General features: G+C 36.1%; 2 protein-coding genes across 2 annotated transcripts; both read left to right on the top strand.

Annotated features, from left to right (window-relative positions):
- The first annotated feature begins 2490 nt into the window (after nucleotides 1-2490).
- LOC106775899 (respiratory burst oxidase homolog protein B) lies at nucleotides 2491-7836 on the top strand. Its single transcript, XM_014663136.2, has 12 exons — nucleotides 2491-3249; nucleotides 3918-4074; nucleotides 4723-4771; nucleotides 4895-5008; nucleotides 5104-5532; nucleotides 5654-6040; nucleotides 6133-6228; nucleotides 6337-6452; nucleotides 6548-6650; nucleotides 6730-6803; nucleotides 6903-7417; nucleotides 7508-7836. Exons 1-12 carry the CDS (start codon nucleotides 2754-2756, stop codon nucleotides 7615-7617), a joined length of 2646 nt encoding a protein of 881 aa, XP_014518622.1. The 5' UTR covers nucleotides 2491-2753; the 3' UTR covers nucleotides 7618-7836.
- A 1480-nt stretch (nucleotides 7837-9316) lies between these two features.
- On the top strand, nucleotides 9317-10936 carry LOC106775277 (heavy metal-associated isoprenylated plant protein 35). Its single transcript, XM_014662382.2, has 3 exons — nucleotides 9317-9459; nucleotides 9548-9623; nucleotides 9808-10936. Exons 1-3 carry the CDS (start codon nucleotides 9391-9393, stop codon nucleotides 10785-10787), a joined length of 1125 nt encoding a protein of 374 aa, XP_014517868.1. The 5' UTR covers nucleotides 9317-9390; the 3' UTR covers nucleotides 10788-10936.
- Nucleotides 10937-11428: the final 492 nt, after the last annotated feature.

Below are 11428 nucleotides of genomic sequence, written 5' to 3'. Positions count from 1 at the left end.
AACTAATAATATTGAAACACAACATAATAAATAATTAAATTAAACTAGGTGGGTTGGTGAGTCAATCTGCGGACTCACCACAAGATCAATTTGAATGAACCGTATTCTAAGTGAACCGGATTAAAAATTATAAAAAAAATTCATTTTTTAAAACTCAACCTCGCCCGAACCCATAGTACCCATGGTGACCGGGTTAACTCATGGGTTCTAACCCATTTTGACAATATTAGTTTTGAGATTTAAAAATAGTTAATATCAATCTCATTACTTAGAAGTAGGAAAATAATTATTTTTATCAAATAAAAAATAAAATAGAATTTTCTATTTTAGATTTTATATATATGTGTGTGTATTTATTTATCATTTTAATATTTATAATTATATTATATGATTGGTCGGTCACCTATTAATAGTTCAGTTAAAGTTTTCAAAAGAATGTTGAAAAGTTATTTTCCAATCTCAAGTTTCTATAAATCAGACGTGTTTCAGGTATGGGGTTGAGGTCCCTTACTCAAAGCACTCCAAGGTGTCCTGATGACTGGATGGGCTCCCTAGTAATCCTCCAAGTTATGTTATTACTCTCCCTCCTTCTTGTCGAAGTCGTGCGGGTGGAAACCTGTCAAAGGCACTCCAATGCTCAAGTTAGTAATACTGTCGATTAGTTAGCTGAGCAAGTGATGCATATAATGTGCATAGTGATCATAAAGTCATACTTGAGACCTTTATTTATACTAGTTGTGATGAACATTCATGTTTCGTTGGCCTAATGACGGTCCAATCACACTTTAGGACACGACCTAAGTGGGCGACCTGGGAGGACGACCTGGTTGGACGGACTTGGAAGAACGCCTTAGGTTGACGGCCTGGGAGGGTGACCTAAAAGGATGCCCTGGGTGGACGACCCTAAGAGGACGACCCTAGGAGAACAACTCTAGGAGGACGACCCTAAGTGAACGACCTGAATGGTGCTTGGTACCAAGATATAGTACACACCAGTGTAGTGGACCGTACGGTATAAGACGGTTTCTCGTTAAGTCAATCAATTACTTTAGTGTTAAAGTTCAATCCTCATAAATCTAACATATTTAGAAGTAAAAACATGTAAAATACATTTATTGACTTTTACATCGTGATTCTAGTTAAAAGTTTAGTTCAAAAATATAAAATTTATAAATATAGAAGTAAGATAAAAAGATAGATTATATATTACGAATTTAAGATTTTACTGAGATAATCTATCATATACATTTAATTGATTTGAGTGTTAAGATACATTTAATTTATTTGAATATTGGAGTGTTTTTTGACATGTACCTAACCATTCGGCTCAAAAATTGAAAACGAAATGTTAAGAATAAGGTTTAAACCTCTTTTTGGTCCTTAAGTTATGAGCGGATGTTCAGTTTAGTCCCCACTTTTAAAAATGTAAACCTTTGATTCCTAAGTTATAAAAAATGTATCAAATGAGTTCTTTTTTTATGTTCATGGTCAAAGTACAAAGAGCAATCTAGAGTGCTGTTATTATTAAGAAACAAATCAGAGCAATCTAAAGATGTAGCGGTTGTTAAGAAACAACCAAAAACAGTATTTCAAGTTAAAAAAGGACTCATTTGATACATTTTTTTATAACTTAGGGACCAAAGATTTACATTTTTAAAAAACGGGGACTAAACTGAACATCTGCTTATAACTTAGGGACTAAAAAGAGGTTTAAACCTAAGAATAATTATAACAATGAACTAAAATAACGTTTAAAATTAACTAAAAGTTATGAAAAAAATAGTTCTCAACCTCGCATTCGAAATGAAAATCATAGATATAGAAAGGAATGGCTGGAATAGTAAATTTAGCAAAGAAAAGCACGTGGTGATGAAAACGACGTATTTGAAATATTACGAAATCTGAAACTTGGATCCTCTCTCGCTAGTCTTATTAGATAATCACGGATCAATGTTTCCAAATTTAGTCTAACAAGTATAAGGAAAAAAACCAGTACAATTATAAAATAATTTGAAACGGTAGATCTCAAAAAAGATAAAATAAAACATAATTAAATGTCCTTTACCACACTGACACAACACGGGTTGTTAATGCAATTCTACTTATGGTCAAATTTGTCCTACTATACGGTCAAACTCTAGATCCATATCCATATACTGTATACCATGTATAATGTACACTCAAAATACAAAACTCTATTGAGATAGTAAATTTTAAAAATATGGTGGAAATGCTACACTGAAACAGTAAGTGAAAAAATTGTGACAGAATAGAAGAGTTGGCCGAGAAGACATAATGTGGGAGTATTCTGATAGTAGAATACGAAAGAAATACGTATAAGAAAGAAAAATGTACGTTGATGATTACGTAAGAAAGAGGAAGGGGTAAAATAAGTGCTTGTGAAGAAGCATCGAGGAGGCTTTGAAACTCAACAACTATGCATCCTCGTCAACTAACGCGCCCAAATAATTGTCCACATGCAACTTTTGATTTTTTATCATAGTCCCCTACATTTTTGACTTCTCTCATCCTTCACGCGTTATTTTGTTTTGCCTTTCTATATCACTCACCACTTCCTCTCTCTCTCTCTCTCTCTTTTGCTATATATATTTTCCCAAACACTACTTTCGTTTCCTAACACAACTTCATCAACCCCTCTCATTGTAAGACCTTGGTACAGATACAAATAAGCCGTTTTCAATAGGTTTCGTTTGGCAGAAGCAGGGTTAATTAACTCAAGAGATTTTAAGCTCATGGAGATTGAAGAGCATCAACTAGAGTCATGGTCGGAGACGGGGAGCTCCGGGAGCAGGAGCACCCGAGTGGGCTTCAGCGGGCCCATGAGCGGCCCATTGGTCTCCAACAAGAAGAGCAGCAAGAAGAGCGCCAGGTTCAAGGACGAGGAGGAGTTGGTGGAGATAACGCTCGACGTCCGCGACGACGTCGTTTCGGTCCAAAACATCAGGGGCGGAGACCCCGAGACCGCTCTCCTCGCCTCCCGCCTCGAGAAGCGGCCCTCCTCGCTTTCGGTGCGACTCCGCCAGGTGTCGCAGGAGCTCAAGCGAATGACCTCGTCTAAGAAGTTCGACAGGGTCGATAGGTCCAAGTCCGGTGCCGCTCGCGCTCTCCGAGGTTTCAAGTTTATGACCAAAAATGTCGGAACCGAAGGTTGGTCGCAGGTGGAGAAGCGCTTTCATGAGTTGGCCGTTGAGGGCAAATTGCCCAGAACGCGCTTCGGTCAGTGCATTGGTAAGTATTCTTTGTCTTCCTTCTTACTTTCGCAATTATTATTATTATAAAAAAAAACCAATATGCTCAGTACATAGATAACAACGCACTTTCATCGTTTTATTCATCCTCTGTTACATTTTTTTTTACTATACTATGTATGATGATATATTTATAACAAATGTCACTGCCACAGCCACTGCATAAGTTTCTTATGCAGATTGCTCAACATTGTATATATTTATCGGACGATGATATTTTCACAATTTTTTTAATAATAAAATATTTATTATTATTTTATTAATCTATTTGAATTTATATTTAAAAAAATGTGAGATATGCGTTATAAAAAAATTATTAAAAAAGTGTTCTTAAAAAAGTTTTTCCTATTTCTCCCTTCATTTTTACAAGTTATACACATGCATGCATCTAGGCGTTTTTAATATTTATATATATATATATATATATATATATATATATATATATATATATTATGTAAGTCACTTTTAATATATCCCTCTACTTACTTATGCTTTAATCAGTAGTTAATTTAAAAATGTTTTTCTATAAATTGAATATTGTTAGCAAATTTTAATAATTCTGGAAAGCTTTACATTAGAAATAGAATAGCAAAAAGGTTTTACTCCATTATTGAAGAAGATCTTTTGGAAAAAAATGACGATGTCTAGGTATGCACGAAAAGGAGTTTGCTGGGGAATTATTTGACGCATTATCTCGTCGTCGAGGAATAACATCAGCTTCCATAACAAAAGATGAGTTACTTGAATTTTGGGAACAAATTACCGACCAGAGCTTTGATTCAAGGCTCCAGACCTTCTTTGATATGTAAGCTTTCAATTCCTGATCACTGTTTTTTTTTTCTTCATTAAAATCCTCATATGCATGCCATCAGTCACAAATATCTAATATAGAAAATCGTCCGACATTATGAGATAATGCTCCGCAATCATTTATCAAACAGAGAAAAATAAACAACAACGCCGCATTTAATGCATTTGCATATGAACATGCGTCATAATCCAGTTATTGACTCTATAATGTGAAACATGGGAAGCAATAATAGGAATGAGACTGCTTTTTTAAGTAATTGAAGGGACGTTTTTATAATTCTTTACGGGTGTGAGTTGTTTTATTCGTTGTTCAATTCAAACCTAAACATATTTTGTTATAGGATTAGGTGTGGAATAGTCAAGGGTAGGGTAGAAAGTAAGAAGAAATCAAAGCTTTGCCCTTTAAAGAAAAAGAACCAGTCAACGGATGGATGGGTTGACTATTGAAAACTCTGTGTGAAATTATCAGCAGCTATTTGAGAAACATTATGTGTACGTAGTATACATGTCCAAGTAAAAAGAAAGAAAAAAAAAGAAAAAACACCACTACTAGTTGAAGTTCAATGTCAACATTATTGAATTTTGATTTGACCTTCACCCATTTCCTGCGAAACTGTCCCTAAATAATTTGAATTCATGTCAGGGTGGACAAAAATGCCGACGGAAGAATCACCCAAGAAGAAGTTCAAGAGGTGAGTGTTTACTGTGATAAAAATAATTATAAGAGTTCACTCTTTTACAGTGACGATAAACTAAAGGTGATTTTACGAGAAACTTATTGAAATGTGAACGATATTGTGTGACTGATTTTACAGATTATCGCCTTAAGCGCTTCGGCTAATAAGCTGTCAAAACTACAAGAACGTTCGGATGAATATGCAGCTCTTATCATGGAGGAGTTGGATCCAGACAACCTTGGATACATTGAGGTTTGTGTTCTATCAAATTACTGAAAACTAAAGAATACTTGACTGATTTGATTTGTGTTGTAAACTATCAAATTACCGACTTTGTATGCTTGCAGCTGCACAACTTGGAAATGCTTCTTCTGCAAGCACCGGCACAATCAACTCACATAACAACGGATAGTCGAGTGATGAGTCAAATGCTGAGCCAGAAACTGGTTCTAACCAAAGAGTACAACCCTATAAAGCGTGGCTTCCGGGCACTGGCTTACTTTGTGGAAGACAATTGGAAAAGAATTTGGGTTATTGCTCTTTGGCTTGCAATCTGTGCTGCTCTTTTCACTTGGAAGTTCATCCAATACAAGCACCGTGCCGTGTTCGACGTCATGGGATATTGTGTCACAGCAGCCAAAGGTGCTGCCGAGACCCTCAAGTTCAACATGGCCTTAATCCTCTTACCCGTTTGCAGAAACACCATCACTTGGCTCAGAAGTAAGACCAAGTTAGGCATGGCTGTTCCCTTTGATGACAACATCAATTTTCACAAGGTAATAACATTAGCAAAATTGAGTTTTTATCAACTTTGTTTCCTAACTGATATGTTTCGCTTTAAGATTATCAGACACAGTTTCGTTTTTCTTAGCTGATAATGGTTTTGATTTGCTACAGGTGATAGCTTTTGGAATTGCAATTGGGGTTGGGATACATGCAATTTGTCATTTAACATGCGACTTTCCGAGGTTGTTGCATGCGACAGATGAGGAATATGAGCCCATGAAGCCCTTTTTTGGAGAAGACAGACCCAATGATTACTGGTGGTTCGTGAAAGGGACAGAGGGTTGGACCGGGATAACCATTGTGGTGCTTATGGCTATAGCCTACACTTTGGCTCAACCCTGGTTCCGAAGAAACAGATTGAACCTCCCCAAGCCTCTCAAAAAGCTCACTGGCTTCAACGCCTTTTGGTACTCTCACCATCTTTTTGTCATCGTCTATGCCCTTTTCATCGTTCACGGATACTGCTTGTACCTCTCCAAGGAATGGTACAAGAAAACGGTATGCACGCATGCATCAACTACTAATTACCCTTTAACTTTGCTTCATATGAAATATTGTTCTTAATTCAGTCACACAATTTATTTCCACAGACTTGGATGTATCTTGCAATTCCTATGATCCTATACGCATGCGAGCGACTGCTTCGTGCTTTCAGGTCTGGCTACAAAAGTGTCAAGATTTTGAAGGTACAAAGAGAATTTTTCACCTTCTCACTTGAAGTTCTAATTAAGTTCAAATTTTCGTTTTTTCTATTTATACACTAATGTTTTTAATGCATTTTTCTTGAAACTCAGGTGGCAGTGTACCCAGGAAATGTGTTGGCCTTACACGTGTCTAAACCACAAGGATTCAAGTACTCCAGTGGACAGTATATTTTTGTTAACTGTTCAGATGTTTCTCCATTTCAATGGTATAATGAGCATTCCTTTTTTGTTACTACTGTTATTCTGTTACACATTACTATTAAAACTCGGTGTTGACAAAGTTGACAACGTTGTTGTGCAGGCATCCTTTCTCTATTACATCAGCACCAGGAGATGACTATGTGAGCGTTCACATTCGGACATTGGGTGATTGGACATCACAGCTTAAGAATGTTTTTGCCAAGGTAAATTTTGCTCAAGACAACTATTTTTCCTCAAAAATGTTGCATATAATATAACTTACCTTGCTATTCCATTATGCAGGCATGCCAACCAGCAAGTGGTAACCAGAGTGGTCTTCTGCGAGCTGATATGTTACAAGGCAACAACATACCAAGGTAAGTTGAAATATAAAGACAAGGATTTTACTTCTGAAAACACCAAAACTGCTTCTTCTTAGTTTACTGATTGTAGTGAAATTGAAATTGCTTTTGTAGGATGCCAAAGCTTCTGATTGATGGTCCTTATGGAGCTCCAGCACAAGATTACAAAGACTACGAAGTAATCCTTCTGGTGGGTCTGGGAATTGGAGCCACCCCATTGATCAGTATCCTGAAAGACGTGCTAAACAACATGAAACAGCAGAAAGACTTAGAAGAAGGGATGGTAGAAAGTGGAGTTAAGAACAACAAGAGGAAACCTTTTGCCACCAACAGGGCCTATTTCTATTGGGTTACTCGTGAGCAAGGTTCCTTCGAATGGTTCAAGGGTGTGATGGATGATGTTGCAGAGTATGACAAGGATGGAATAATCGAGCTTCACAACTATTGCACAAGTGTGTATGAGGAAGGAGATGCTCGATCTGCTTTGATCACCATGCTTCAATCTCTCCACCATGCCAAGAGTGGTGTGGATATTGTTTCAGGAACAAGGGTCAAGACACATTTTGCTAGACCAAATTGGCGCAGTGTTTTTAAACATACTGCACTCAAACACCCTGGAAAAAGAGTTGGTAAGTACTCTAATATTGCTCAAGTTCATCTTTTTCAATTCAATTTGCATCATCTTATCTCATTTTTCCATACAATTCGATTAATTTCAGGTGTTTTCTACTGTGGGGCGCACACATTGGTTGGAGAACTTAAAAGGCTTTCTCTTCACTTTTCCAGAAAAACCAACACCAAGTTCGATTTTCACAAAGAGAACTTCTAAATTCTTTTATCATAATTCGTTATTTTTTTAACTGTGATAACGTCTGTAGTTATATATAGTTTTCTGGTTTTTTTTTTTTTGTACTGGGTAGATAAGCAGCTAGCTGCAGCGAATGAAGTTTATACATAGATGTATAAAAGAAATTGTATCATTTTGATGTAAAATGAAACGACGAATTAAGATTACCATCGAAGAAATCATTCAATGATTATCGCAACATATACCAAAGTGTTTGACTATTCAAGCTAACAACATTTTTCACCAACTTTTGTTCTTGTAAAAACCAGGATGTTTGTTCCCTTCGCCTAGATGTTCAAAAGAAAAATCGCATATTTAAGGAATGGCATCTGTAGTGATTGTAGAAAAACCTCTCATATAATATAAGAATCCTAGTATAAAATCACACACAGATTTATTTGTTGCTCATTTTATCACATCAATTTGGAACTAACTCCTACAAACCAAAAATCATACATAGACAAAATGAAGAGGAGAAAATGTGTTACAAGTGACAAAAAAAATGTAGAAAGAACTTTTATGTATCAATTAGATGTTCAAAAGCAACGAAGGTCGATACATCTATTTTTTTTGCAAAATAAGTTTTCCTTTAATATTTTTTTCTTTCTATGTCGTGTTCTAATAGTTAATTTTTCTTGTCACTTTCATATTACTGGTTTTTTAATATATTTTTTTTCTTAATTTCTTTTGTTCATTTCGTTTTTTATCTTTTAAAAAATTCTTAATTTATCACAAAATATTCATATTTATTAGTTATTAGTGTTATGTCTAATCGAATCCGTATTATGTGATGGGTCAATACAACTCTATTTGCTTATTGAATTTAAAAAAGATGACCTTAACTTAATTCACCATCTGTTAAATCTTAACTTCAAATAATTGTAGCCTTTTAGTTTTTTCTTTCAATCTATTTTTTAACATGAAAACTAAAATTAAATTGGCTAGAATAAAAAATATTCGATTTTGACTCATGCTTAAATTTGTAATTTTTTTTTCAAATTAAACTCAAATGTGTAGGGAATCCACTTACCTCAATTTCACCCAAGATCTAATGTTTATAATCAAGTATGCAGCATAACTTAGTTCATCTTCTAGCATCATGTACGACAACATATCCAAACTTCTAAATCTATAATATTAATATTTATCGAAGAACAATCCAGAAAAAAATAAAAGCATCGACTGGAGATATTGCTATAAGGAAAAACTTTTTTTAACAACATTTTTTTAATAACTTTTTGACAATGCATACGTGGCAGTTTGTGATTGGTCTGTTTTAAATATTTTTTAAACATAAATTCAAATAGACCAATAAAATGATGATACGTGTCCCGTTATAAAAAAAGTTGTCAAAAAGTGTTGTGAAAATATCATTGTCCTTATTGCTATAATTATCAAAACAATAACAATAATAATAAGGAATTTCACCAAAAAGTAAAATACTAAAAATAGCAGATTAAATTTCTCTTACTTCCATGGATCCAAGAATTTGTGAATAGCACTTCTGTCCTCACGATGTTTCTCCCCTCTCTCGCAGGTTCCTTGTTTTTTGTTATAGTTCCTTAATATATATATATATATATATATATATATATATATATATATATATATATATATATATATATATATATATATATATATATTTGATGCCAAAGTGTTAGAGCATCGTTTCCTTGCTTTTGAAGCATTTGAACCAGTTCCAAAGCACCCTTCTGCTACACAACTGAAGCATCTCAGTTAGTTTCTGTCTTTGTAATGGCTGCAACAGAAACAAGAGTTGAAGTTAGAGAAGGAGAAGAAGGTTTAGAACATCTCACGTGCAAGGTTGAGCATTCATTCTTCTCCCTTTTTCTCTCACTATTTCTCATCTCCACCAGATTCTAATCCTCTTCCTATCGCCTCTGTTCTCCAGAGCTGTGTGTTGAAAGTCTCCATTCATTGCCAAGCCTGCACAAGGAAAGTAAAGAAAATTCTACAAAGCATAGACGGTAATCATGTTAAAAACCTAACATCCTCGTAAATTTCCTTCAATCTCACCGCTCTATTGAGATCACCGTTAACGGTTTGATCAGTTTCTTAGCTGAAGCTAATGATCGGTTGTTTGTTTTTCTGAATGTCCAAGGTTGTCGTATATCGTTATACTTAATTACTACGAATTCCTCTTTGAGCCAGGTGTTTATTGCACAACGATTGATTTGAAGGAACAAAAGGTGGTGGTAAAGGGGAACGTGGACAGCGAGACTTTGATTAAGAAATTAACGGAAACAGGGAAACGAGCAGAACTGTGGCCTGACCAACCCGAACTGAAGAAGAAGAAGAAAAAGAAGAAGAAGAAGAAGAAGAAGGCAAGCACAGAGAACAAAGAGAGACCGAGCGAGCAAGAAAGCAGTGAAGAAAGTAACCCAAGCGGCGACGAGAAACAAAACATCAACAACGAAAAGGAAGCTGTTAAGGTTGTCGTTCAAGACACGGGCAAAATCATGGAAGGTGGCAACATGATCAGAAACAGCGAAGGGTTTTTCAACGTTAACAGAATGGGTGAAGGAAGCGCAACCGGCTTAGCCGGTTTGCAATTTCAAGATCCGAGGATGGAGCTGAGGCAAACCATGACTTTGCCACCCGGTTACCAGTCATCGATGGGGGAGAGAAGGGTTACCATCAACGTGCCGGGAATTGACGACGGAGGAGCGAACGAGGGTGGGAGTGGAGGGAAAAAGTCGAAAAGCAAGGGGCAAAAAGGGAATGTCGTCATCAATGGTAACGAGGGTGGTGTTACTGTGGTCGAACACCCCGGTGGAGATTGGAACCCCAACCGGAACCAGATGCCTGGTGGTCATGGACATGGGCCGGGCCCAGGCTTCGTTACTATTTTGGGCCCACCCAATGAGAGTCCCACACGGCATCAGTTCCCACCGCACTATCACGCACCCGCATCTCCGGTGTATGGTGGAACCTACCACACAACAGCGTATCCCTCCGTCACCCGCTACGGTGCTGCGTATTATACGTCCTCGCAACCGTATTCGTATTCTCACGTGTATCGATGCGCTGGGTCGGAGTCAGACTCAGAAACTTATCCTTCACCTTCACCACCCTCCTATTCCTTCGAATTGTTCAGCGATGAAAATCCCAATGCATGCTTCATCATGTGAGGGATTATGGCATAACCACCTTAACTAACTTTCTTTTCATCATTAGTTAGTTAATTAGTTATGAGCTCTGTGCTACAGTTAGGTTAATCTTAATCTTGGTGTGCTCTCTTTTAACTTAAAAGCGTGAAAACTGGGCGTTTTGGTTTGAATTCTGAGTGAAATCATTTTATTTCTCAAATCTCGTTTATTCATGGTAATTAATGTTGATGCGCGGAGATGAAATATAGGTACGAATTAATTAGGACAATGATATTTTGACAACACTTTTTCACAACTTTTTTGACAACGAAACATGTGTCATCATTTTATTGGTCTATTTAAATTTATGTTTAAAAAATATTTAAAATAGACAAATCACAAGCTGCCACGTATGCGTTGTCAAAAAGTTGTTAAAAAAGTGGTGTTAAAAGAAGTTTTTCCAATTAATTAATTATGACTTTACATTGGTACTTATTTGTGAATCAAACTTTTTGGGGAATTTTTTAAATCGGAATATAAGAAAATGGGAATGGGATTGAGATGTTGAACCACTGATAATGCCATCTTTAAATCTATGAAAAAGCTCTTTTTTTTGCTTCGATTCCCCTTCAACTTGATTATGCTTTTTGGACATTCCCTTGTTATCTCTTAGCCAAACAGAA

The sequence above is a fragment of the Vigna radiata genome, chromosome 10, assembly GCF_000741045.1.
Source record: "Vigna radiata var. radiata cultivar VC1973A chromosome 10, Vradiata_ver6, whole genome shotgun sequence".
Lineage (NCBI taxonomy): Eukaryota > Viridiplantae > Streptophyta > Magnoliopsida > Fabales > Fabaceae > Vigna > Vigna radiata.
This window is presented reverse-complemented; position numbering and strand designations above follow the sequence as displayed.